Source organism: Canis lupus, chromosome 16 (assembly GCF_011100685.1).
Source record: "Canis lupus familiaris isolate Mischka breed German Shepherd chromosome 16, alternate assembly UU_Cfam_GSD_1.0, whole genome shotgun sequence".
Taxonomy (NCBI): Eukaryota; Metazoa; Chordata; class Mammalia; order Carnivora; family Canidae; genus Canis; species Canis lupus.
The window spans coordinates 9793909-9820570 of record NC_049237.1 but is presented as its reverse complement, the minus strand read 5'-3'; the positions used below and the strand labels follow the sequence as shown (position 1 = coordinate 9820570).

General features: G+C 39.1%; 1 protein-coding gene across 2 annotated transcripts in view; it reads right to left on the bottom strand.

The window, feature by feature from the left end:
- Nucleotides 1-8276: 8276 nt before the first annotated feature.
- SVOPL (SVOP like) overlaps nucleotides 8277-26662 on the bottom strand; it is a 77301-nt gene continuing 58915 nt past the window's right edge. Inside the window, exons 10-11 of one of the 2 annotated variants that reach the window (XM_038559437.1) lie at nucleotides 9237-9350; nucleotides 8277-8777 (exon numbers count right to left, since the gene is read on the bottom strand). In XM_038559437.1, the coding sequence (XP_038415365.1) occupies nucleotides 8766-8777; nucleotides 9237-9350 (126 nt within the window). In that variant the 3' untranslated portion in view covers nucleotides 8277-8765. The other variant, XM_038559438.1, reaches the window with a different exon arrangement.

Below are 26662 nucleotides of genomic sequence, written 5' to 3'. Positions count from 1 at the left end.
ACACCTTTGGCCAGGGCTTGTGAGTTCAACAGACCATGTGGGGGCTAGGATTTACCTAATTCCAGCTCATCAAAAGGTTTACCACATTTCAAACATTTGATCTTTGTGGCATAAGGCAATAATAATATATTCAGAATACATTTGTACATGAACATCTAGCAATGCAATTATTTTGTCCTTTCAATTAACAGGCCTTGCTTATCTTCTGTATGGAGGGGTGGGAAGTTGGATGTGCTAAAAGGAAAATGTCCTCTTCCCTTGGTCGTTTTACTTGCTTTTCCAAGCTAAAGAATAGGCTCCATATTTTACTCCTATACTGTAGTATAAATGCAATATAGTTCAGAAATACTTTCACAGAGGTTCACTCCACAATGAAAAGGGTAAGTATATAGGCTGATGGCTCCATTTATGAATTTGTATATTGTATTTCAAATTCCTATATTGTAACAGTGGTTAAACTTTTAAATTTGCGTTCCATGAACAGACTAGTTAGACAATGAAAGGAGGAACTCTTCCTCTTGCTGAGGCCTCATCCATAAATTAAATGTGAATCCCTAAAGTTGCTACACGTGAACAAAAGGTTTTTAGGTGTAAATAGAAGATATGCTTATTTTCTGTTATGAATAAGAGAAATTGAATGATCTGATTGGTCATTATGGACATAACCATGAGTTCAACCATCTGATTTCTTATGCAGTCTCTCCTTTTAAATAACGTGTACATATTTTTTGAAATATTTTATAGCCTCATGTAAATTAACAATTAATATCTTTTTACATATATATTGCCCTTTCATCTTGGGTGTGAATTTAGTCAGTCATAATTCACATGGTGGTAGCTCATGTTCCTGAGTGAGAATATTGCTAGCCAATCAGACCACTGATTTCTTTCCCCACAAAGATTTGCTTATTGTGAAGGACATGGGAGATAGTAGTCTTTGTTGTTGTTTGGTCTTTGTTTTTTAATTGGGGATGGGGGTCAGGGGGGAACGGTGCTTTGATTTTTAATAAAAATTAGCTTTGATGGATTTTTACTGTGAATGTTTTACCAGAAGGAATTTTAATGGAAAAATTAGTGTATGCCGTTCAGTAGAATCTTGGCTAGTATGAATCTCTCTTCATTACTATCTTTGTGTGTTCCTCCATAAAACTAATACATATAGGGATAAGCTATTAGTCTATAAAAAAGAGGAAAGTATCCTTAAAAATTCTAACAAACGTATGCATTTTACCAGCCTTAAAAGATACACAAAAAATTTTACAAACAGGAAGGAAGGGGGTGTTAAGTAACTTTAGTTGCTGATTCCCACCCCCCCAAAGTAGGAAAACCAAAGATGTCATGAAAAATTCTCCTTGTCTAAAACCCATTGGAAAAAGAAGGGGAAGACAGAGTAGGAACTTTTACAGGTCACTTTGAAAATTTACCTCTTAATTTCACTTATAAACTTTAGAAAGTTTGATTCTCAGACATTAACAACTGTTTTTAAAATTTACATTTGGATGGGGCACCTGGGTGGCTCAGTAGGTTGAGCAGCTGCCTCTTGATTTCAGCTCAGGTCATGATCTCAGGGTCCTGGGATCAGGTTCTACCTTCAGTGAGGAGTCTGCCTGGGATTCTTTCCCCCTCTCTGCCCCCACCCCCTTCACAAGTGCTCTTGCTCTCTCAAAGCTTTAAAACTCACTATTGGATATTACACAGATCTTACTTTAATAAGTAAGATCTACTTATCTTAGAATGCTGGGGATAGCCTTCTATTTGATTGAGTTTTTAAGTAGAATAAGTACTAATTTGAATTCTAAAAATAGCCCTTACCTACAAATTACAAGTTAAATTTTTAGCAAAATTCTCTTTCCCATATTTTCTAATGTAGATGGAGAAGAAAGTATACTTTAATACTTTAATATCCTCTGCCATGTATCAGGATACTTATGTGAATTCTTTGTGTTTTCTAATGCCTTTAAACCTAAGACAAATGTGCTAGAAAATTCATCTGGATTCTTTTCATTGCTAATGATTAAAACCACATTATTGGGTTTTGGCAGAGGGGATAGAATATATAGATCAATGAGGGTTAAGCACTTCTCACCCTTGGGATGGGAATATATGGACCTGAGAAGAGGCATTTCTCCAAAGAAAATCATGGTGTTAAGAGGGAAAAAGAATGGCAACAGACAAGAATGAGGCACCATGCTTTAACAATAATACTGGTTCTCTAATTGACTTTAGGAATTTATTGATGAAGGTATAAAAGCCCAAAACACAGAAAGTCTAAAGTAAAAGTTTCAGCATTCATATCACAGGATGAGTTTTTGCCATTGTAGACTATGCTTTTAAAGAGAATTTCTTTTCTTATATGAAACTACTAGGTTCGGGTACATGGGTCCAGTGGAGCATTAAACACTTAAGGCCGTGAATTCGAGCCCCATGTTAGGTGTAGAGATTACTTTAAAATGTTTTTTTAAAAACTATTGGTTTCAAACAAATTCAGCCCCTGCAGAAAGCAAAATATACTTTATACAGAGATTCCAGTTATATTAGATTGTAATACCTCAACCAGTATTCTCTTGTAGTGGGCTTTGAAGCCAAGAAAGTTGTTACAGGTAAGTGACTTGAAATTTGTTGTCTTCCATTTCTACTAATGACTAAAACTAGTAAGGAAGATAAACAATACACATGCGTTTATAAAGGATTTCTCGAATTTAGTATTCAATTAAAATTACGTTAATAAAATGTGCCGTAGACTAACCTAGTATCTTCCAGGGCACCTGGGTACTAGGCTGGTGGACAACATTGTAAAGTTCCTCAAGCCTGGAGGGCCAGAGTTCCTGAAATTCTTGAGAAGGTGCTTGAGCATCAGCCTTGTCATTGTTGACCGTGATTGTCAATCACTATTGTTGTTTTTTTTTTTTTTAATATTTGTATTTATTTATTCATGAGAGACACAGAAAGGGAGAGAAAGAGAGAGACAGGCAGGCAGGCAGGCAGAGGGAGAAGCAGGCCCCATGCAGAGAGCCGGACGTGGGACTCGATCCCGGGTCTCCAGAATCCAGGCCCTGGGCTAAACCACTGGAACCACCCGGGCTGCCCTATTTTTGGGGTTTAATTATAAATTGTTGCTAACATCAGCTTCAGGATTTTAGTTACAATGGGGGGGTGGGTTGTTTGGTTAACCCTATATCCGTAGCCAAGACATCTTTGCATCAAAAATATTTGGGCCTAAAACTTTCAATAGCCATACCAAGGTGGGTTTGTAAACTTTTAAAAATGACTGAAGAAAACAAATTTAGGTGATTCAAGTACACACTTTTTGAAGTGTAGGCAGTCTCCATTCTCAAGGGTCCAGGGAACTGCAAAATGCAGTAAGCGGCAAGAAGCTTTCATGGGATGAAGAATAAAGAACAAGTATCAGAGCCCAGAGTTGGCTTGGCATTTGGGGATTGGCTGGCTGGCTGGATATACTGTGTTTCTGACCAAGTGGAACATTTATGGCGACATGGACATGAAGTTTTGGTTAGGTGTTAAGGCACATAGCCTGAACAGAGTCCATCTTGGACCTAAAAATTTATTTCTGTAGCTCTTTGTCCCTACTTTTGATCATCCTCCTGACAATTCAAAAAGTTTGATCAAAAATAACATGACTGTCAATTACCATTGGCTCTTCAGGTCTCACTGTAGTATTCAGAAAAGATGTCAGGCTTTTTTTTTTTTTTTTTTTTTTTTTTTTTACGATTTTATTTATTTATTCATGAGAAACAAGCAGAGGGAAAAGCAGGCTCCATGGAAAGAGCCCGATGTGGGACTCGATCCCTGACCCCAGGATCACACCCTGAGCCACCCCGGTGTCCCTAGGCTTGTATTCTTGAGGCTGGAAATGTTCTTGCATTCTCTTGTTTTATTCAGATAGATGATCTATTAGCTAGTAAGTGGCTGCTCACATGCATTTAAAACTTCTCAAAGAACACAGCATATTAGAGAGGCACTAATTCTTATCAAAACAATGCCTATGGTTTGCAGAGTGCTCCAGGGTCAAGGTTCCTATTGATGTGGGATGGCAAGCAAAATGGCCAAAGAATTCTTGAGATTATTTTGATGCAAAATAGTGCTTTTATTATAGCTCAGGAACAGGAAGGACCCTTGCACAGAAAAGGCTTTTTGCTGTAGGAAGCTGGTGGTTGGTTATAGGCCTAGTGCTCAAGGGGGAGGGCATGTGCAGGCAGTATTAGATCATAAATGTCTTTGATTTTTTACTTGTAAAACTACTTTCACAAGATTCCTCTGGTGGTTATCATTTAGCTCAGAATTAACTATTGGTGAGATGTACAGTCATAAGATCCTTTAAGAATGTAGCAATCAGTTCATATTTGATCCTTATCAAAACTATGCAGGTTATAGGTCATCCTTTTGGGCTAAAGGTGAATGTTTTTCTGCTTCTATCCCTCATCACTAGAAACCATCCCAAACCAACTAGAAATCAAGGAGTGATCTTATAGAGGGGGCTCTTTAAGCCTTTAAGAATGTAGCAATCAGTTCATATTTGATCCTTATCAAAACTATGCAGGTTATAGGTCATCCTTTTGGGCTAAAGGTGAATGTTTTTCTGCTTCTATCCCTCATCACTAGAAACCATCCCAAACCAACTAGAAATCAAGGAGTGATCTTATAGAGGGGGCTCTTTAAGCCAGTTGACCTGCTTAAGTATTCCAGCTAATTGTCTACTTCCTTAGAACTGTTGATCCAGTGAATTTGTTTCAGAGAAAGTGAGGCACTGGAAATCGGGGAAGTCTGTGACAAGTATAGAGAACTACGAATCACTAGCCTGACGACAAATCCAATAGTTGGAGGTTGCATTACTTCCTTTGTAATGGCCTGAGCTGTGTGTGTAATAATATCCTCCTTGCCAGCCAGAACAAAGCAAAAAGGTGGACAAAAGAATCATTAAAATCTTCATGATACAACAATTAGAAAAAGGGTGGTCAGAGAGGGAAGAAGGAATGGAGGAACAGTTCTTGCTGTGGTGTGCTGGGAGGAAATGCTTTAGGAAGAAAAGCAGACCTTTAGATAGTCAATTTGATTTTGAATCTCAGGTGTTTACATAAGACCAGATGCCAGAAGGAACCTTCATGACAAAAGACAAATTTGATTAAAGGTCGAATGATGATTCATTATAATGGAATTATTTCTGTGATAAAACATTTTAAGATAATGGGAATTATGAGTAATAACATACCAGTATATATCCAAGTTTTTAGGAATTTAAGGTGATTTCTGAAACGTTTAACAGTTCAGAACATCAAGACTAATTAGTTAAACTTTTATTCTAATTCCTTATAAAAAAAAAAATCTTTTGAAATGCCCAGTAGTCAAAAAGACTTTGTTTAGAATTTGATTTGGGGGAAATCTTGTCAAAGATACCCATTTAACTGAAGTGACTTTAAAGGCAAATAACAGAAAGCTACATAGATTTTTTAAAAAACTTTAGTTCTTGTAATAATGAGAAGACTGGGTTAAATACTTGAAGACCTGCTAAAGACACCATGAGGCATGGTCATTATTTTTGTAAGACATAAATTCTTTAACCTACCTATACCTGGGTAGATTCTTTACTGTAAGAAAACTCTACTTTTGATATTAAAACTCATTTTTAAAAAATGAGGTAGGTAAAGTTTTCCATTAATTTTAGTTTTCCCTTGACTGAGGAATCACTGGTAGCAGTTTATAGAATCTCTCAGAGTCCCATCAACCCTAACCTGGTGGATGGAATCTCGAAGTCCCTCCTTTCAGAGTAGATATAGGGGAATTCAAATTTGATAAAAACCTTTGAGGGACACCTGGGTGGCTCAGCGGTTGAGTGTCTGCCTTCGTCTCAGGGCGTGATTCCGGGATCCGGGATCGAGTCCCACATCGGGCTCCTTGCGAGGAGCCTGCATCTGCCTCTGCCTGTGTCTCTGTCCCTCTCTCTGTGTCTCTCATGAATAAATAAATAAATCTTAAAAAAAAAAAAAAAAAGACATTGAGGACAATTTTCCCCAGCGTCCCATTTGATGGCACCAATCTGTGGGCCACTGTTTTGATGATGGACCCCCTAGAATGAGTGCAATAGGGGAAGCCCAGCTGTTGTCTTAGGTTTCTGGCTTTGGAACTGTTACAATTTTAAGGCCACTAACTGGCCTCTTCAGAGTAAAAGGCAATTAAGATAATGGATGAGTAGACTGATTACTCATGTAAAGGAAGGAAGAGGGGAGTTGAAGGTGGCCCATCATCTTACAGCCTTCTTTTAACTACCTCTTGTACCTAATTTTATTAGCCTTTTGCACTGAATCAGTGAAATTATTTTGGAATTTTGAAACCTCTTGAAGACTTCTACATACTAATTAAAATAGGTGCCCTCTTCTGGCTGTTGATTTGGGAACCCTTCCTGTTAAGTGCACTTCTTGTCAGTAGATAGAGCTTCCAGGATCACGGTTCTTGGACATTAAGTAGGTATGCTGGAGGGTAGAAGACTCAGTTCTTTGAAACTTGATCTTATTTAAGTCTTGGGTCTCTCATAGCTAAATTAATATCCCAGAGGGCTTGGGAATGTTTTAAGTGTTCCACCCATGCCCACCAGTGGTGCAGCTTTGGCTTCCAAGTTTCCAAGTAGCAATGGCTTTGAATAGTCCAACTTGTGCCCACTTCGATTTTGTTGTGCCATTGGTTAGAACTGCTCACATTTATTTTCCCATGTCTCCCAGCAGTTTATGTGAAGGACATACTTCAAGGCTTTGGGAGTTCCTAACTGCTGCCACCCCTTGCAGACTCCCAATATAATTGTTGTGGTATCTTTCTAGGTAATATTTTTTTCACATACACACATATACATTTTTTTAAACAGTTTGTTTAGATCAGAGAGTGGCACACAAGAGAGCAAAGCTCAATGCCTAGAGTTACTTACCCATGGCCGTTGGTTTTGATGAGAGGAACAGTGAGCTCAGAGGATTCAGCAGGCTCCTTGCCTGTGTGTCTTACTGCTCCATAAGCTGTTAGCAATCTGCTTCTGATTCTTGTCCTTGTTGCCAAAACCAGTTAAAAATGACTAAAGATGACAATTTAGGTGACTCAACCCTTACTTGACATTTTATTGAGGCAGGCAATGTCCATTCCCAAGAGTCTAGAGAACTGCAAGCTCGGGCAGAAGGCAGGAAGCTTTCATAGGATAAGAGGCCAGAGTTGGCTTGGTGATTGGCACACTGAACACAGTTTCTAGCCAAGTGGAACATTTACAGAGACCTGAAAGTTATGTCAGTTTGGTGGGGCACCAGGGTAGCTCAGTCAGTTAAACGTTTTGTTTTGTTTTTTGAAAGATTTTATTTATTCATGAGAGAGAGAAAGAGGCAGAGACGCAGGCTCCATGCAGGGAGCCTGACACAGGACTCGATCCCAGGTCTCCAGGATCACGCCCTGGGCTGAAGGCAGCGCTAAACCTCTGAGCCACCTGGGCTGTCCAACGTCTGACTCTTGCTTTCAGTTCAGGTCATGCTCTCAGGTGGTAAGATCCAGCCCTGCATCAGGGCTCCACAGGCAATCTGCTTGAGATCCCTCTGCCCAGCCGCTAGCTCTTGTGTGTGTTCTAATACACAGATTTCGGTTTGCTCATATGGCCCTATGGGAAAGAGCTATTCCATTTTGGGCCTAGGAATTTGTTTCAACAAAACTATGGCCTGTTAGACTGTAAAAGAGAGACAGAGGTTAAATTTGGCTGAGAGAAATGTTCTTTACATTTTTTAAGGCTGAAAAGGTGGTAGAGGTGTGTGACAAATTTCCTGTCTGGCCTTATACAGATATAAATGGCTTAAAGTTAGCAAACTATCTCTGGTTCAAATAGGAATGATTTGCACCTCTATGGAAGCAGGCGTATAAACCCTCTCACACACAGTTTGCTAATACAGGGACACTTAATTCTGGTTGCAGTGAGTTCTTTTTCCACTGCAAAGTGCAGATGGGAGGAGTAGGTGAGACAAGCTGTAGGATTGCTAGTTCTAGAGGTGAGGTTTCTACAATAAGCCTGAATAGCAGTAAGAGTACATCAAATCATAAAAGGCTTGGGTGTTTTCTTTCCACATCATACCTAACCTAGTAGAGTGGCTTGCACAGATTTGATGTCCTACATGCAAACAGGTGCTCAACAAAGGGCAGATAAGTAATTGTGTGATGTTGGAAAGCTTGGTGTACTCTTTAATTTTTTATCATGGGAATCAAAGATTCTCCCATAAAGCAATGCAATTATAATAAAAGCAAGGTCTGAGGAAAGACTCATTTATTCCCAGCTTTTTCATGATTATATACAAGACTCGTGCTAATTTAAGCATATTTTATAAATAATTTTCATCAACACAGAGGCCATAATGTAAAGAAATGCCAATTTTAATTTTAAATTCGTTTTGAAAGGCTTAATGATACAACCCCAAGTTCATGCCTTAGCTACCAAATTTTAGGCCAACTTTTGCTACAGGCCTCATGGGAAAATATCAAGTATATGTATGTTTTCTTTAAGAAATGTTAATAGATTTGATGTCAAAGAAAGAAAGAAAACTAGTCTCCCAAGAAAGATAATCAATATAAAGTTTACCCACCTCATTCTCTTGTGCCTTATTTTTCAAAAATACACCATCAACTTTTTAATTACCAGGTAGTATACAAAAATTAAACCAAGTTTTTAAAAATGTCCCACAGCTCTTTGTAAAGATAAAATTTATTTTTCTTCTCTGGTAGACATTAGTCAAAGGTCTTCATTTAATTTGCTGGAATAAGAAGTGATTTAGTAGATCAGTACATTTAAGCAGAAGATAGCCTTCTCCATTCATCCTCAGCTGTCTGGCATTAGAGACTAGTAATAGACTTCTTAATAAACTTGTAAGGAATTCAGACCCTAGCATTTACCCTTGTGTACCTGACAATGCCATCGGTAGCTTTGTTAATTCTAGTGTAATAGAGACCTCATTCAGAAAAATCACACTATAAATACCCTCTTTCAAGGGCTTAGCAAAGATTTGGAGTGAATCATTTCAGTACTGCTCAAAGTTACATGCAAAAAAACTGGATACCCAGGTATTTTTACTGGAACGTGTTGAACAAGTAGCATTGTGTTAGCACACACCCGGATGTCTTGTCTGCTTCAAAGAACTTCCATACTCCAAGTGCATTTCCTTTGGTCACAAGATGGAAGTTGAGAAAACTTAAGAGATTTCTGCATCACTTACCTGCAGGGCCCGTCCTTTGGTCTCAATGGGGAGAGTAAATGCAGAAATGGCACATATGACACAGACCGATGAGAAAAGACACAGGGCACCCAGGAATGATGCACTCATAAGAACCTGAAAGTCACAAGGAGTGACTCAATTTACTATGCCCCAGTCACTTCTAAATGGAGTTTTATGTCAGAGGGGAAATCATCTCTCCACCTACAGGAATGAATGTCCTTTGCAGCCATTCCACAAATTGTGCATTCCTGACCTCTTAGGTCTATTATTTGTTTGGGCCCAGCTATCGTAGGCGTTTTGCGTGACCCTGTGAGTTAGGACTGACGTTAACACGTACTGGCCAGGTCAGGCCTCTGTACCCACTCCTCATCTGCAAAGCAAACCAGTATCTGGAGAAATAATAGATCTGATTTTCCCACACTTTCATGCCAGTTTAGTTTGCTCAACTTCTAATGCTCATTTTATGCATGACTCCCTCAGCTGAACATCGACGTGTCTCCCTTTAGTTCTGACAGGATGAATTAAGAGAAATGGGTTTTTTCGGAGATAAAATATAATGGTCTCTGAAAAGATAACACAGCTATGTTCATGATGCTTCATGTATGATGATCAATATTTGGTTTGGTGTCCATTTTTCCACATTGAGTAGATTTCTGCCAATTTATGTACAGCCTTTAGGCAAGACCATGCTCTTTTACTGGCTAGTTCAGACACTCCCATCTCCTACATCTGTTAACATAGGGCTGCCTCAAGTTAGCAAAAAGCCAAGCAGTTGGTAGTTGTCAACTAATCTCACAAGAATGGTTACATGAACAGCCAGGCTCTCTACAGTCAGAATACTGCAATTTGGTCAGACCTAGAAATAAACAGGTCTAGTCTAACTTTTGTTGCAAATGAGCCTAAAATAAGGCCTGACTGCTTGTCCAAAATTGCATGTAGATCCCTCACACACTCTAGTGCTATGCAAACAGAACCCATGATATAAACTTCCTAACTACAGTGTAGTTGGCCTAGCAAGGGTGAGGTATTACTTTCTAATTTATTTCCCAAAATCAAGTAAGTTACAATTTTCCCCAAACAAGAATTTGGGAAACTAGGCTCAGATATGGGAAAAGAGGTAAGAACCAAAAAGAGACCAGGCAGTTGAACCATGATCAAAGCATACCATAGTTAAGCATGTGTCTAGATGTCAATCCTGACATTTCTCTCCTTTCAAACTACAATTCCCACCACCACCAGGCATGAATTCTATCCTTACCTTATACCCTTTGCAACAGATTTAAAGTCCTAGGTAGTCCTAGGTAGTGTGAGACATGATAGGTTCAATTTAAGTTACATGACTGCTCTACTATGTAGGATCAGAAAGCGTGACTGCTGCCCCATTTTTTTTTTTTTTGTCAGGGAGCGGGGGTGTGTGTTCATAGCAGGACTCAAGCAATGCAGTAGATGTTACTGGATATTCTTCTAAGTAGTTCCTTTCTGCCTAAGTTAACCAAAGTCAGTTTCTATTGTTTGCGTCAAGAACTCTATTGCCAGGTTATAAAAATCATCTGAGAATTTTGTTACAATGCAGATTCCCAGGCCCCTCTGATTCACTATATCAAAAAGATCCATCTGTTATTAATCTTTTTTTTTAAATTTGGACTTTATTTTTTTTATATATTTTATTTATTCATGAGAGAGAGAGAGAGAGGCAGAGACACAGGCAGAGGGAGAAGCAGGCTCCATGCAGGGAGCCCGATGTGGGACCCGATCCTGGGACTCCAGGATCATGCCCTGAGCCGAAGGCAGACGCTTCACTGCTGAGCCACCCAGGGATCCCTAATCTCTACTTGTAATAATCAGCCCAAACCAGGGACAAAGAGGGACATTACACAGTGATGAAAGGTTTAGCCACCAAGACAAAATTATAAAGGTTTACCAAAAGCTTCAAAACACATTCAATAAAAACTGAAAGATCTAGATGAATCTACATATAGTTGAAGACTTCAGTACTCCTCTCAATAATTGATTACTAGACAGAAAATTGGGGATATAGAAGAATTTATATGCCATCAGCTAACAGGATCTAATTGACATTTACAGAACAACTTTCCCACCGGCAGCAGAATACACATTCTACTGCGCATGGAATGACTATTCACTTACACAGACCATTTTCTGGGTGCATAAAATGAACCTTAAAAGATTTAAAATCTTATGGGTGCCTGACTGCCTCATTCAATAGATCATGAGACTTTTGAGCTTAGGGTCATAAATTCGAGCCCCACATTGGGTATAGAGGGTACTTAAAAACAAATCTTAAAAAAAAACCTAAAATCCTAGAATGTGTTCTAAAAGGGTATCAAACCAGAAACAACAGCAACATCTCCATGAAAAATAAATGTGTGGGACATAACTGATAGGGACAAAAATAAAATAGGTATAAACAAATGTATAAAATGTAGACAATTAATACATAAAATTGAGTAAGTATATTCAGTTCTTAGAAAAATGTGAAAAAAAATTTTTAAAAAAAATGTGAAAGTATACTTCTCAAAATAATCTGTAATTCTAATGGATTCTCAGTCAGAATCCCAGTAGGACTTTTGAGTCAATTTTGGGGGTGGGAGAATTGATTCTAAGGTTAATTTGAAAGAACATCTTTTAAAAAATCAGGGAATTTCTGAAAATATGTACAGGTGAGAGAATCTGAGGGAAGTTATTAGCCTGAGTGGCAATAACTAATCATTAGCATTAGGATACTGGTGCCTAAATAGATCCAAGTTTAGAAATTGGGTTTATTATAACAGCAGTATGGTAAATAGATTAAGAGGAGCCAGACAAAAGGATGATTAATGGCCTTTGAACAACCCACAAGGCATTGTTTTGTTGCTTTTTAAAGCTGAATTCTTACCTCAGGCCTTAAGTATAAATGGTGAAAAGATCAAAGAATTTGAAGTTTCAGATGAAACACTGAAAGCCTTTGAACTTGCATTGTCTTATTTTTAGAAATAATGGATGCATGAATGATGAAGGCCAGTAAGCATGACACAAAACACTAAAGTAAAAATGCTTGGTAAGTTGACTACATAAAAATGTTTAAATTTTTATGCCAAAAAATTTGATCGTAAAATCAAAAGACAAACCACAAACAATGGAAAAATACGTAGTATAATAATGGCTAATGGCCTGTAGGAAATTTGCTAATCATATAAATAAGCAATTGCCAATATATATAAATGTATAATAAACATGAAAGATATTCAGTTTCTTTTTTTTTAATTTTTTTTTATTTATTTATGATAGTCACACACAGAGAGAGGCAGAGACACAGGCAGAGGGAGAAGCAGGCTCCATGCACTGGGAGCCCGACGTGGGATTCGATCCCGGGTCTCCAGGATCGCGCCCTGGGCCAAAGGCAGGCGCTAAACCGCTGCGCCACCCAGGGATCCCGATATTCAATTTCTTAATAAAGTACAAATTAAGATAAAATTTATTTTCTACCATATCGAAAAAGACTTTTTTTAAAGTTTACCATCCTTTTTGACGAGGAAGGAAAGAACACAGTTGGTTATGTAAGAATGTGAGAGCCTGGGTGGTGCTGTCACTTAAAGTGCCCAACCCTGAGTTTCTGCTCAGGTCATCTCAGGGTAATGATCGAGCTCCACGTGGGACTCCGCTCCCGGCCTCAGGTTCCTCATTCTGCCTAGAATGAGGCCTCAGGTTCCTCATTCTGCCTAGAATGAGGGGACTGCTTGGGATCCTCTACCTCTCCTCTCCCTCTGCCCTTCCCCTCGTGTTCACTCACTCCCTCTCTCTCTAAAAATAAATCTTAGAAAAAGTGTTAATATGTTATATAAAGGAGTGCATATTTTTAATAGAGAAGACAATTTGACAAGATCCATCACAATTTAAGATACATATGTATTTTGACTTAAAAATTATCCAACAGATTTTTCTACAAAATAATGCTTTCCACTCAGACATATCCCACAGTCATTCCCACAACTCTCTGCCCTATTGCAGTGGGGAGCCCTCCCTAACCACCCTAGCTAGCAAACTACCCCCATCACTATCTCCCTTCCCTGTTTTCTATGTTTCCATAGCATTCATTATACTAACATATTAGCAAAACACTTGTCCTTTGTCCATTCTCCACTAGAATGTAACTTCAAAGAATGTGGGACCTTGATTTGTACAGCATCTAGAACATGAAAGAACTCTGCTATTGAATGGTGAATGTAGTTGCACACACGCAAAGGTGTGGTGTGCATGATGTTCAGTGTCCTATTGTTTGTAAAAGCCAAAAGAACACAGAAATGATGCATTCATCAACAAAATAATGGTTATCTAATGGCACATCCATGCAATGGAAATCCATGCATTTACTTGAAAGAATGAAGTTCATCTACAGATACTAACCAAGAGATTATTAATGTGAAGGCAGTTGCAGTATGTAGGTCTATATGTAGATAGGTGTGGATAGACGGATAGTTTCTGTAAGGTGTGTTTATTTACAGGCCTAGCTACATATATACTCACACAGATGTACATTTATAGTGTAAAGAGGAGTCAGACTCCATTTGATGACTGTGCCAGCCCTTAAGCCTCACCCTTCCCTCCTCTCCTGCCCCAATTTCTGAACAAACTGGTGAGAACGCCTGCGTGCCAACAAAAGATCCAAACCAACCAGCACCTGCCCTAGTGTGGGAACCCTCCTCCTAGCCACAATAAAAACCCCAGCCAGTCTCCTTGCCTTGCCCTCTCAAGGTCAATTAGGATCTACCTGAGAGGGCTAGCCTGCTCTCCGAGGGACCTCAACTATGTAATCAAGTAAAAAAAACAAACAAAAAAAAAAACCTGTTCGTACCCTGGTGATGTGTGCATGAATCATCAATTCTGACTTAACGATGCAACTATGTGGGTGGCAGGGTTGGGGGGAGGCCCCTCTATCTCCACAGGTGACTCTAATGTGGATACCAATAGATGTAGAGAGATAATGCACATATTCATGAAAGTATGCGTACCTACATATACACATGCATCTATATAATATGCAAATAGTACCAGTACATAGACACCCAGAGAGACAAATGTATACATAGGAAAGCATCCAGAAGAATATACCCCAAACTAGTAAGACATATATAGTAGTTAGTTCTGGTGATTCTTACTTTCTCAGTTATACATTACTGTATTTAGAATTGCATAACCATATTTTGATATTTAGAAAAATATCTAGGGGCACCTGGGTAGTCCAGTCAGTTAAGCATCTCCCTTCAGCTCAGGTCATAATCTTGGTCCTGGGATGGGAGCCCCACAGCAGGCTCCCACCCAGGGAAGCCTGCTTCTCCCTCTGCCTCTGCCCCTCCCCCCCACTAGCACTTGCTCTCTCAAATAAGATCTTTAAAAAAATAACTAAAAATGATAAGGCGCCTTGTTAATGAAAAACCATGAACTATATTTCTAACTCAAGAAGTACCTGAGTGTAAAACATTAATAAAAACAAGCCTAAATGAATTTCAAGTCAGAAACAAATGGACTTGATAAATTATGAATTCTAGTGGAAATATGCAAACGTATGAAATTAAGAATGTAAAAGAGGAAATAACCACTAACACAAAGGAGATGAACTGTAGAGAATACTCCCCAGAGTTCTTTGCTAATAAACTTGAATAAATATTCAATAAAAAATGTTTCCTGACATTTACTCAAGAGAAGATAAAAAAACCAAGAGAAACAAAACACCAGAAAAATCTGGTGGCCAAAAAGCTAATCCTCAAAAGTGCCAGGATTCACTTTCATAGATAAGTTCTTTTGAATCTTCAACGAAGAATCCAGGGAAAGAAAAGCTTTCAATTTCTTTTTTTTTTTTTTTTTAAGATTTTATTTATTTATTCATGAAACCCCCAGAGAGAGAGAAAGAGGCAGAGACACAGCCCAACTGCCCTCTCAGGTGTGAATGGGGGCTTTTTGTTTTTTTTTTTTTAAGATTTATTTATTCATGAGAGACACACAGAGAAAGGCCAAGACATAGGCAGGGGGAGAAGCAGGCTCCCTGTGGGGAGCCAGATATAGGACTCAATCCCAGGACCTGGGATCACGACCTGAGCCACCCGGGTATCCCTCACGTGTGAGTGTTGATTCAAAAATTATAAATAAAATATGGTAGATAAAACCTAGTGGTTCACTAACAAAGTAAAACACTCTGGCTAAATGGGCCCTCAGTGCTGTCACTTGTACCGTAGCTTGAAGGTTTTCACCTCTCACTCCTACTCCCTGGCTCATTTATCCTGCCAGGTGTTTCCCAACTAATCTGTTGCATGTACAATTGTTAGCATCTGCTTTTCCAAGGACTCAAACTGACTCAAGCTATTTTGGTAAAATAGTTGGATGCGAAACCAATACAAAAAATAAATTCCGGGACGCCTAGCTGGCTCAGAGGAGTGTGTAACTCTTGATAACGGTGTCATGAATTCAAAACTCAAATTGGGGGTAGAGTTAATTAAACAAAAAATAAATTCATTTTCTATGTAGAAAAAAAAAAAGTATTCACAAAATGTTTTGATGCCCATTACATTGCCAGGCACCAGAGAAAGAGAAATACAAAAATTATAAAAACATGCCCATATATCCTTGCCCTCACAGGGCTTCAAGTACTGAAAAGATAGATTTTGAATAGCTCAGTAAACAAATCAACCATTACAATCTGATACTCAATATGAAGGAAAATTTCAAGGTGACACAAGAGCTCACAGCAAGGAGACCAGACTTAGTTTAAGGCATTAGCAGGACTTCCCTGAGCCGAAAACTAATCATAGCTAACTGGAGATGGAGATAGGGTGGAAGGATAAAGGATTTCCGAGAGGAGAGCAAGTGAGAGAATCCCAGAAGGAAGTAGCTGGGCTATTCAACCGCAAGAACCAGGCTGTTGATAGCTGGGTAAACGGGTAAGAACACAAGGTGGGAGCCTCATTGGTGGAGCCCTGTAAACCAAGTTGGGGATTTGAGTCTTCACCTACAAAGGGAAGGGCAAGACAATAAGGATTATAAGCATGAGAACAATATAGATCTACATGGCTAGGGGAGGAAAAGTCACAGGAGAATAAGAGCTTGCAGAAGGAAAGTTGTGGGGATGTTCTTTCGGCAGCCCAGTGAGAAGCGAGGGTAATTTGAACCAGAGTGGTGCCAGTGGTGAGAAAGGAGGAGAGGAGAATGATGCAGGACTTACCAAGGGGTTAAACATGCATAGTTGGGGGTTAAACAGGATGAGGAGGGAGAAGAGAGTGGAGAAAGACAACCCCAGGGTGGATAGGGATGCCACTCACTGATGGGGACTGTGGAAGAGGAATGGGTTTGGGGAAAGATATCCTGAGTACGATATTAAACATGCTGAATTTATGATGATTTTGAGACATTTGAATGGAAATGCCAAGGAGGCAATTAGATACATGAATCTGGAGCTCAGAAGAAAGCCCTAGTCCTTTCTACAAAGGTGGGAATTGTGAGCATATGATTGGTAAATTAAAATCATAAAAATGGGTGAAAGCACCTACATGGAAACTAATATATAAAGAGGGTCTAAAATTGAGCACTAAGAATCCCCAACAAGAGAAAAAAAAAGGAGAGGGGGATAAACCCCAAGGATATGGACAAGGAACAGCCAGAGATACAGGAGGAAACCCACAAGTATGCCAGGTGATGAATGCCCCAGGAAGGTGACAGAAGGACAGACCTGAGAGACCATCAGTCCTTACAGTAAGGGGGAGGTCAAGTGACATGGGAGATTAAAACAAGGTTTAGATTTAGAAGCATGGGGATCATCAGAGATGCTATCAAGAATCATCTTGATGGAGGAGGGATGGCTGCAGCCAGGGTTGGGGGGGTCAGGAGGTGGGAGGGTGAGGAGGGGGAAGGAAAGGAGAATAGTGAGGGGAAGGCATCCGGTTTAAGTAGAGGAGGAAGGAAAGTCAATGGGGCTACATTTACCATTTGTAAGCTATGGAATCTTAAGCACATTAAAATATTGACTGGAAGCATTCCACCTGGAGGGATGGATTGAAATCACAAGACAGGTGTGATGATAACCTGAAAAACTCCAAAGGCTCAGATGAAAAAACAATCGAGAAAGAGGAATGGGTTCGGCAAATGAACAGCCACTCACTAGCCTTTCCACACTTGATCTTAGCCAAAAGGCTGAGAAGCGACCACTAGCCTTTCCAAATACAACTTGCTCAGACCGTGAGACTAGAATTTATAATGAAAGAAAAGAATCTATTCACAACAACAGTGAAAAGCCTTAAAATGCCTACAAATAAACTTAACAAGATATGCAGGGTCTTTTGGAAGAAAACAGCACAATGTCAGCAAGGAGCTCAGAACACTGAACAAGTGGAGACAAATTCTGCTCTTGAGATAGTACTAATTAAAAAAAAAGTCACTTTTCCCCAAATTAACAGATATATGTAATGAATTAATTATTAAAACCTTAATGGGATTTGGGCAGACAGACAAGGGAGGCTCTGAGGCTTATCTGAGAAAGAAGAATCATGAGGTGGGGCTTAGGCAGCCAGTGTTAAAAATGTACTATAAATATCATTCAACTAAGGAGAAGAATAGGACAATGATGAAACCAGACAGATCAATGGATTAAAATAGCAAGGCTAGAAACAGACCAAGTAATTGTGGAAATGTAAGCAAACAGACATTTCTAACCCAGGAGTAAAAAATGGGTTATTAAATCAAGTGTGTAGGGACCACTGGCCCACCAATTAGGACATCAAATTAGGCTTTCTACTGCAGTGTCCCAATGGCCTGAAAGAGGACGGGTCAAGGGTTTCTGGATCAGAATCTGGGATGCATTCACTTCATGAAGGCTGATGAAATTGTACACTTAGGATTTGTATGCTTTTGGTTTTTTTTTTTTTTTAAAGAATTTATTTATTTATTAATGAGAGACACACAGAGAGAGGCAGAGACACAGGCAGAGGGAGAAGCAGGCTCCCTGCAGGGAGCCCGATGTGGGACTCGATCCCGGGTCTCCAGGACCACGCCCTGGGCTGAAGGCGGTGCTAAACCACTGAGCCACCCCAGGCTGCCCAGGATTTGTATGCTTTTGTATTTTATACTTCAAAAAATGCTTATATGTCCTCTTCCCCCATCTCCCCCCCCAAAAAAAGAGAAGGCCACAAAGGACTGGAAGAGAGACCTGTATTTTCATAATCCTGATCCCAGACCGCAGAAGTTGTAAAGAAAACGTGGATAAACATGAGTGTCTATGAACTGTTTCTGTACTGAACAAGGAGAACAGAAACAAGAATGAAAGACAAATGGAAAATTAGGGGGAATGTTTTCATTATGTCAGAAAAATGGTTGAAATCCTTTATACGTATGAAGGCTTTTCACAAATCAATGTTGTAAAGACTACATTGAAAAAATGGGAAGGACCCTGAAAGGATAATAGTTGGATAAAAATATAACTGCAAGGATGCTCATTACAGGTATTTATGATTTAAAAAAAAATCGGGATCCCTGGGTGGCGCAGTGGTTTAGCGCCTGCCTTTGGCCCAGGGCGCGATCCTGGAGACCCGGGATCGAATCCCACGTCGGGCTCCCGGTGCATGGAGCCTGCTTCTCCCTCTGCCTGTGTCTCTGCTTCTCTCTCTCTCTCTCTCTCTCTCCCGTGTGCCTATCATAAATAAATAAAAAATTTTTTAAAAAATCACATAGTCCAGACATTTTTAACAATATAGAACTGAAAAAGTAATTGAAAAGTTACTTTGGAAGTATACATGAGGATATTTTTTTTAGCATGAATAGAAAACCTGACTTTTATTGATATGAAAAATGTCTGCAACATACTGTTGCATGCAAAAAGCAGGCTATAAAAAGTATATGAAAGTTCCTTTTCAAGATGGCAACATAGAAGGATCCTAAACTTTCATGGATAGACTGAATCTACAGCTATGTATGAAACAATTCCCTTTGAAAGAAATCCAAAAAACTAGCTGAGCAATCCTTACACAAAGGGCAAAAAAGAAAAAAACCAACGTCACAACAGTAGGAGAGGCTGAGACACAATCTTACCATGAACCCTACTCCTGGCGCAGCCAACACAATCAGGAGGAAATTTAGAACGCCAAGCTTCCCCCCGAGGAGCTACAGGTTTAAATCCCACATCTAACACACCAACGTCTAAGACACGCACCTGAGAGATGAGCCCCCACAACTAGTTTGAAAGCCAATGGGTCTGTATCCATGAGACCCACACAGCCACAGAAAACTGAGTTCTTAAACGGCTCACATGAACTCACCTGGCCATCCACTGCCCCCCACCCCATGCCCCCTATACCTTCACCCCTCCCCCCACCCCAGGCCTCGTGCAGAGGAGGCCTAGTGAAACACATCCACTCCTTCTGTGAAAGAGGCTGTATCTTGAAGCATCACCCTGATAGGCAAGCACCTACTTGAACACGTAAGTAGGAATCTACTGAAATATTCTCCGTAGATGGAGGCCAGCAGGTGTCAACTTTACATGCTCCCTCAGCCTTGCTCCAGATATCTGGTATCTCCAAGGAAGGAACCTGTGTGCATGTCTGGTGCCCTAGTTTTTGTGGCTACTGCCTGAGGTTACCTCCTGGCTCTGATGGCTAGCAGAGCAGATGAAACAGAATTCTTCTTTTTTAAAATTTATTTTGTATTGGTGTTCAATTTGCCAACATATAGAATAACACCCAGTGCTCATCTCATCAAGTGCCCCCCCTCAGTGCCTGTCACCCAGTCACCCCCACCCCCTGCCCACCTCCCTTTCCACCCTTATTTCGTTTCCCAGAGTTAGGAGTCTCCATGTTCTGTCTCCCTTTCTGATATTCCCCACTCATTTTTTTCTCCTTTCTCCCCTTATTCCCTTTCACTATTTTTTATATTCCCCAAATGAATGAGAACATATAATGTTTGTCCTTCTCCGATTGACTTATTTCACTCAGCATAATACCCTCCAGTTCCATCCACGTTGAAGCAAATGGTATTTGTCGTGAAACAAAATTCCTAACCAGCTACGCAGGACATGGCAATGAAGAGCCAGCAGCCCCAAACGCCATCTCTCTGGAAAAGAGGGCTATTAGTGGGCTATTAGCTTATTTTCATAGCTGCAGCCTGAAAGCAGGCTTCTAACTAAATACACAGGTAGGGACCAATTATAATCTTCTCCAGACACTTCAGGGGTGGTTGTTAATCTTCATCTCCCTCTGGCTCACTACAGGTCACCACTCTCTCCTAGAAAGGAACTTAAACACATATGTCTGCCCCAGTTTTGGTGGCTGCCAGCCAGGGGGCACCCCTGGATCACCTGGTCCTGGTTGTCTTATATTTATGGGTGCCATAGGACTGCAACCAACAGCAACAGTTCTAAACTGGCGATCTGCCCTCTGTGCCCACCCAGGGCACAGTGCAACACAGCAGACTACCACAACTCCAGTCTTTCTGTGAAAGACACCTAATTCATTTCTCTTCCAGCTGTGGCCTGAGGGGCAGGCTTCTACTTCAACAAACATTTGGGGGCTGACTACAGTGCTTTCCAGAGCTGGAGACCAGCAGACACCAGCTTCACTCTTTCCCTCCGCCCCACTCCAAAAGTAGTAAAAGTAGCTACACTTTGTTAATGGACACTCAAGATAAAAAGATGTTCACTGTGACATCAAAAACAGAATGTGGAGGAGAGTAAAAAACGTATAGACTATGAATGAATTCAAACTTAAATTGTTATCAACTTGAACTCTTAGTTTCATTGATCTTTTCTCTTGTCTTTTTAATCTATTTCATCTATTTCCACTTGGATCTTTACTATTTCCTTCCTTCTACTAACTCTATATCTGTAAGAAGTCTTATATAAGCCTTATAAAGCCATACAGCAATAACCTAGGGTAGATACACGAAAGATAAAGAATCCAAGCCTACCAGTACAGAAAATGATCAAATCACAAAAAGAAAGCAAGAGAAGAGTAAGAAGGAACAAAACCAGAAAACAGTGAACAAAATGGTAGTAAGTGCATCCACATCAACAATTACTTCAAATGCATGGATAAGAAAAGGGGACCCATCTGTATGTTGTCTCCAAGAAACTCACTTCAGATGTAAAGACACACATAGACTCAAAATGAAAGGATGAAAAAAGATATTTCATGAACACAGAAACAAAGCTGTGGTACCTATATTTTATCAGGCAAAATAGACTTTAAGACAAAGACCATGATAAGCGACTAAGAGACATAATTACCTAATGATAGAGAGAACAAAACAAGAAAAGGATATAATGTATATAAATATTTACCCATTCAACATAGGAGCACCTAGATATACAAAGCAAGTATTAACAGAGCAAAGGAAGAACCAGACAGCAATACAATATAGTAGGAGACTCTAATACCACACTTTCAATGATGGATAGATTGTCCAGACAGAAAATCAATAAGGAAATATTGGCCTTAAACGACATGTTAGACCAGATGAACTTAATATATATACAGAAGACTTCACCCAAAGGCAACAGAATACATATTTTTCTCAAGCATACATGGAATATTCACCCAGATAGATAATACGTTAGGCCACAAAAAAGTCTTAATAAATTTAAGACGATTGAAATCCTATCAAGCAAACTTTTCCAACCCAAATAAGATGAAACTAGAAATTAATAACAAGAAGGAAACTGGAAAATTCACAAACATGTTGAGATTAAACAACACACTACTGAACAGCCAACAGGTCAAAGAAGAGATCAAAGGAGAAATCAAAAAATACCTTGAGACAAATGAAAATGGAAATACAACATACCAACTTATGGATACAGTAAGAGCAGTTCTAAGAGAAGAGTTAATAATGATAAATGCCTACATCAAGAAACAAGAAAGGTCTCAACTAAAAAATTTAACTTTATACCTCAGGGAACAAAAAAACAAACCAAGGCTCAAGTTAGTAGAATGAAGGAAATAACAAAGATCAAAGTGGAAATAAATGAAATAGAGGCTAAAAAGACAAGAGAAAAGATCAATGAAACTAAGAGCTATTTAAAACAAACACTGACAAACCTTTAGCTAAGCTCACCAAGAAAAGAAGAGAGAGGACTCAAGTCAGAAATGAAAGAGGAAATGTTACAACTGATACACAAAGGATCATAAGAGACTACTATGAACCAATTACATGCCAACAACTTGGACAACCTAGAAGAAATGGATACATTCCTGGAAACATACAATCTACCAAGACTGAATCATTAAGAAACAGAAAATCTGAACAGACCAATTACTAGTTAGGAGACTGAATCAGTAATCAAAAACTGCCCAACAGGGATCCCTGGGTGGCACAGCGGTTTGGCGCCTGCCTTTGGCCCAGGGCGTGATCCTGGAGACCCGGGATCGAATCCCACATCGGGCTCCCGGTGCATGGAGCCTGCTTCTCCCTCTGCCTGTGTCTCTGCCTCTCTCTCTCTCTGTATCTGTCATAAATAAATAAAATATTTAAAAACAAAAACAAAAACAAAAACAAAAACTGCCCAACAAACCAAAGCCCAGGACCAAATAGTTTCACTGGTGAATTCCACCAAACATTTAAAGAATTACTATCAATCCTGCTTAAATTTCTCCAAAACACAGAAGAGGGAACACTTCCAAATTCATTTTACAAGGCCAGCATTTCCATGACACAAAAACCAGAAAGGATGTCACAAGAAAAGAAAATAATAGGCCAATACTTCTGTTGGACATAGATGCAAAAATCCTCAACAAAATATTAACAAGCCAAATTTAATAATACGTTAAAAAGATCCTACATTACAATCAAGTGGGATTTATTCTAGGGATGCAGAGATGATTTAACATCCACAAAAACTACAAATATACTATACTATAATGCAATATACTACATTTTAAATAATGAACAATAAAAATCCTGATTATCAGGGGTGCCTGGTTGGCTCAGTGGGGGCCTGGGATCAAGCCCCATAACAGGCTCTCTGCACAGAACCTGCTTCTCTCTCTCCCTCTGCCTGCCCCTCTGCCTCTCTAATAAATACATAAATAAGATCTTAAAAATCCTGATTATCTCAAAAGATATAGAAAAAGCATTTGACAAAATTCAACATTTATGATTAACTCTCAACAAAGTGGGTATAGAGGAAACATACTTCAACATACTAAAGCCCGTTTGTGACAAGCCTACAATTAACATTATACTCAATGGGGAAAAGCTTTTTAGATCAGGAATACAACAAGGATACCAACTCTCTGCACTTTTATTCAACACAGTATTAGAAATCCTAGGCAGGCCAATGAAGCAAGAAAAAGAAATAACAGGCATTAAACTACGAAAGGAAGATGCAAAACTGTCACTATTTTAAGAAACACGACATGTGTTGTAAAAAAAAATTTTTTTAAATAATAAATAAAAAATATACAAAAATAAAATAAATAAAACACTTTCTTTTCTACAGCTCAAAGGAGCTCCTTTCTATTTGCTAAATGGGATACTGCCCAATTCATGACTTGTTCAATAAAGCCAATTTGATCTTCAAAAAAAAAAAAAAAAAGAAAGAAAGAAACATGATATGTGGACAGCCCCAGTGGCTCAGTGGTTTAGCGCCACTTTCAGCCCAGGGTGTGATCTTGGAGACCTGGGATTGACTCTCACATTGGGCTCCCTGCATGGAGCCTGCTTCTACCTCTGCCTCTGTCTCTGCCTCTCTCTCTCTCCCTCTGTGTGTGCCTCTCATGAATAAATAAATAAAAATATTTTTTAAAAAAAGAAACACAATATGTTATACAGAAAACGCTAAAGATGCCACCCAAAATTGTTAGAATAAATGAATTCAGTGAAGTTGCAGGATATAAAATCAATATACAAAATATGTTGTGAAAAAAAATATGTTATGCTTCTATATACTACTAACAAACTTTAAGAAAAATTAGGAGAATAATCCCATTAATAATTGCATCAAAAAATACTAGGAATAAATTTAACCAAGGAGGTGAAACATCTATAAAATATAAACTATGAGACATTGATGAAAGAAATAGAAATTATAAATAAATGGATAGATATTCTAAGCTCATGGAAAAATTAATATTTTTAAATGTCCATACTACCCAAAGTAATCTACAGATTCAGTGTAATCCCTATAAAAATTCAAATGGGGGGATCCCTGGGTGGCGCAGCGGTTTGGCGCCTGCCTTTGGCCCAGGGCGCGATCCTGGAGACCCGGGATCGAATCCCACGTCGGGCTCCCGGTGCATGGAGCCTGCTTCTCCCTCTGCCTGTGTCTCTGCCTCTCTCTCTCTCTGTATGACTATCATAAATAAACAAAAATAAATTAAAAAAAAAAAATTCAAATGGGGGTGCTGGGGTGCCTAAGTTGGTTAAGTGTCTGCCTTCATTCGGCTCAGGTCACGATCCCAGGGTCCTGGGACGAGCCCCACATTGCTGAGCAGGGAGCCTGCTTCTCCCTCTCCCTCTGCCTGCCACTCCCTACTTGCTTATGCTCTCCCTCTGTCAAATAAATAAAATCTTTAAAAAATTTTTCAAATGGAACTTTTTTCACAGAAATAGAACAAACAATCCTAAAACTTGTATGGAACCATAAAAGACTCCCAAATAGCCAAACCAATCGCGAGAGAGAAAAGCAAAGCTGGAAGCATTATCAGAATTGCTGATTTCAAACTATATTACAAAGCTATAGCAATCAAGGCAGTATGGTACTGGCATGAAAACAAAAACATAGATCAATAGAAATGAACCAAGAACTCAAAACAAACCCATGTATATGTGGTCAATTAATTTACAGCAAAGGAGCCAAGGATATACGATGGAGAAAGGAGAATCTCTTCATTAAATGGCGTTGGGGAAATTGGATAGCTACATGCAAAAGGATGAAACTGCACTGCTACCTTAAATCATACACAAAAATCAACTCAAAATTGATAAAAGACTTCAACATTAAGACCTCTAATCATAAAATTCCTAGAAGAAACCAGAAGCAGACTGAGCAATGATTTCTTTGGATTTGATACAGGAGTAAAGGAAACAAGAGCAAAGATAAACAAGTGGGTATACAAACTAAAAAGATTCTACATAGAAAAGGAAAACCATCAACAAAATGAAAAGATAACCGACAGAATGGGAGAAAATATTTTCAAATCATATATCTGATAAAGGGTTAATATTCAAAATATATGGAGAATTCACACAACTCACTAACAACAACAACAACAACAACAACAACAAAAACCCTCAACAATCTCATTAAAAACTGGGAAGATGATCTGAACAGGTATTTTCCAAAGACAACATACAGTTGGCCAATAGGTACACAAAATGGTGCTAAATATCACTCATCGTCAGGAAAATGCAAATCAAAATTTCAATGAGCTATCATCTATCACCTCACCCCTGTCGGGATGGCTATTATCAAAAAGACAAGGTATGAGGGGTTGGTAAAGATGTGGAAAAAACAGAACACTTGCTTACTTTGGTGGGAATATAAATTGGGACAGCCACTATAAAAAAAAAAAAACAGTATGGAAGTTCCTCAAAACATGAAAAATATAAGTATGCTGTGATCCAGCAATTATACTTCTGGGAATTTATCTGAAAGAACTGAAAACACAAATGTGAAGAAAAAACGTGCAATCCCACATACACTGCAGTATTGTTTACAATAGCCAGGACCTGGAAGTAACATGTGTCAATTGATAGACAATGGATAGAGAATATGGTACATATAGTAGATTATTATTTAGCCATAAAAAAAGAAGTAATCCTTGGGACACCTGGGTGGCTCAGCAGTTGAGCATCTGCCTTTGGCTCAGCACATGATCCCGGATCAAGGGATTGAATCCCACATCAGGCTCCCCAGAGGGAGCCTGCTTCTCCTACCTATGTCTCTGCCTCTGTGTGTGTGTGTGTCTCTCATGAGTAAATAAATAGAATCTAAAAAAAAAAAAAAAAAAAAAAACCAAAAGAAGAAATCCTGGCACTTGTGGCAGCATGGATGACCCTGAGGGCATTATGTTAAATAAGCCGACAGAAAAAAACAAACACCGTATGATGTCACTTCTGTGTAGAATCTGGAAAAAAAAAAAAAAACCTCACAGATATGGAGAACAGATTGGTGGTTGCCAGAAGCAGGGGGTTTAGTGAAGAGGTGTGTGGTGGCAAAATGGGTGAAGGGTGTCAAAAGGTACAAACTTCCAGTTATAAATTTTTTTTTCCACTTAAAAAATTATTCCTAGGGATATAATGTACAGCATGGTGACTATAATTAGTAACACTGTATTGTATATTAGAAAGTAGCTGAGAGAATAAATCTTAATTCTCATCACAAGAAAAATTTGTGATGGATATTAACTACACTGACTGGTGATCATTTCATAATATACACATATATCCAGTCATTA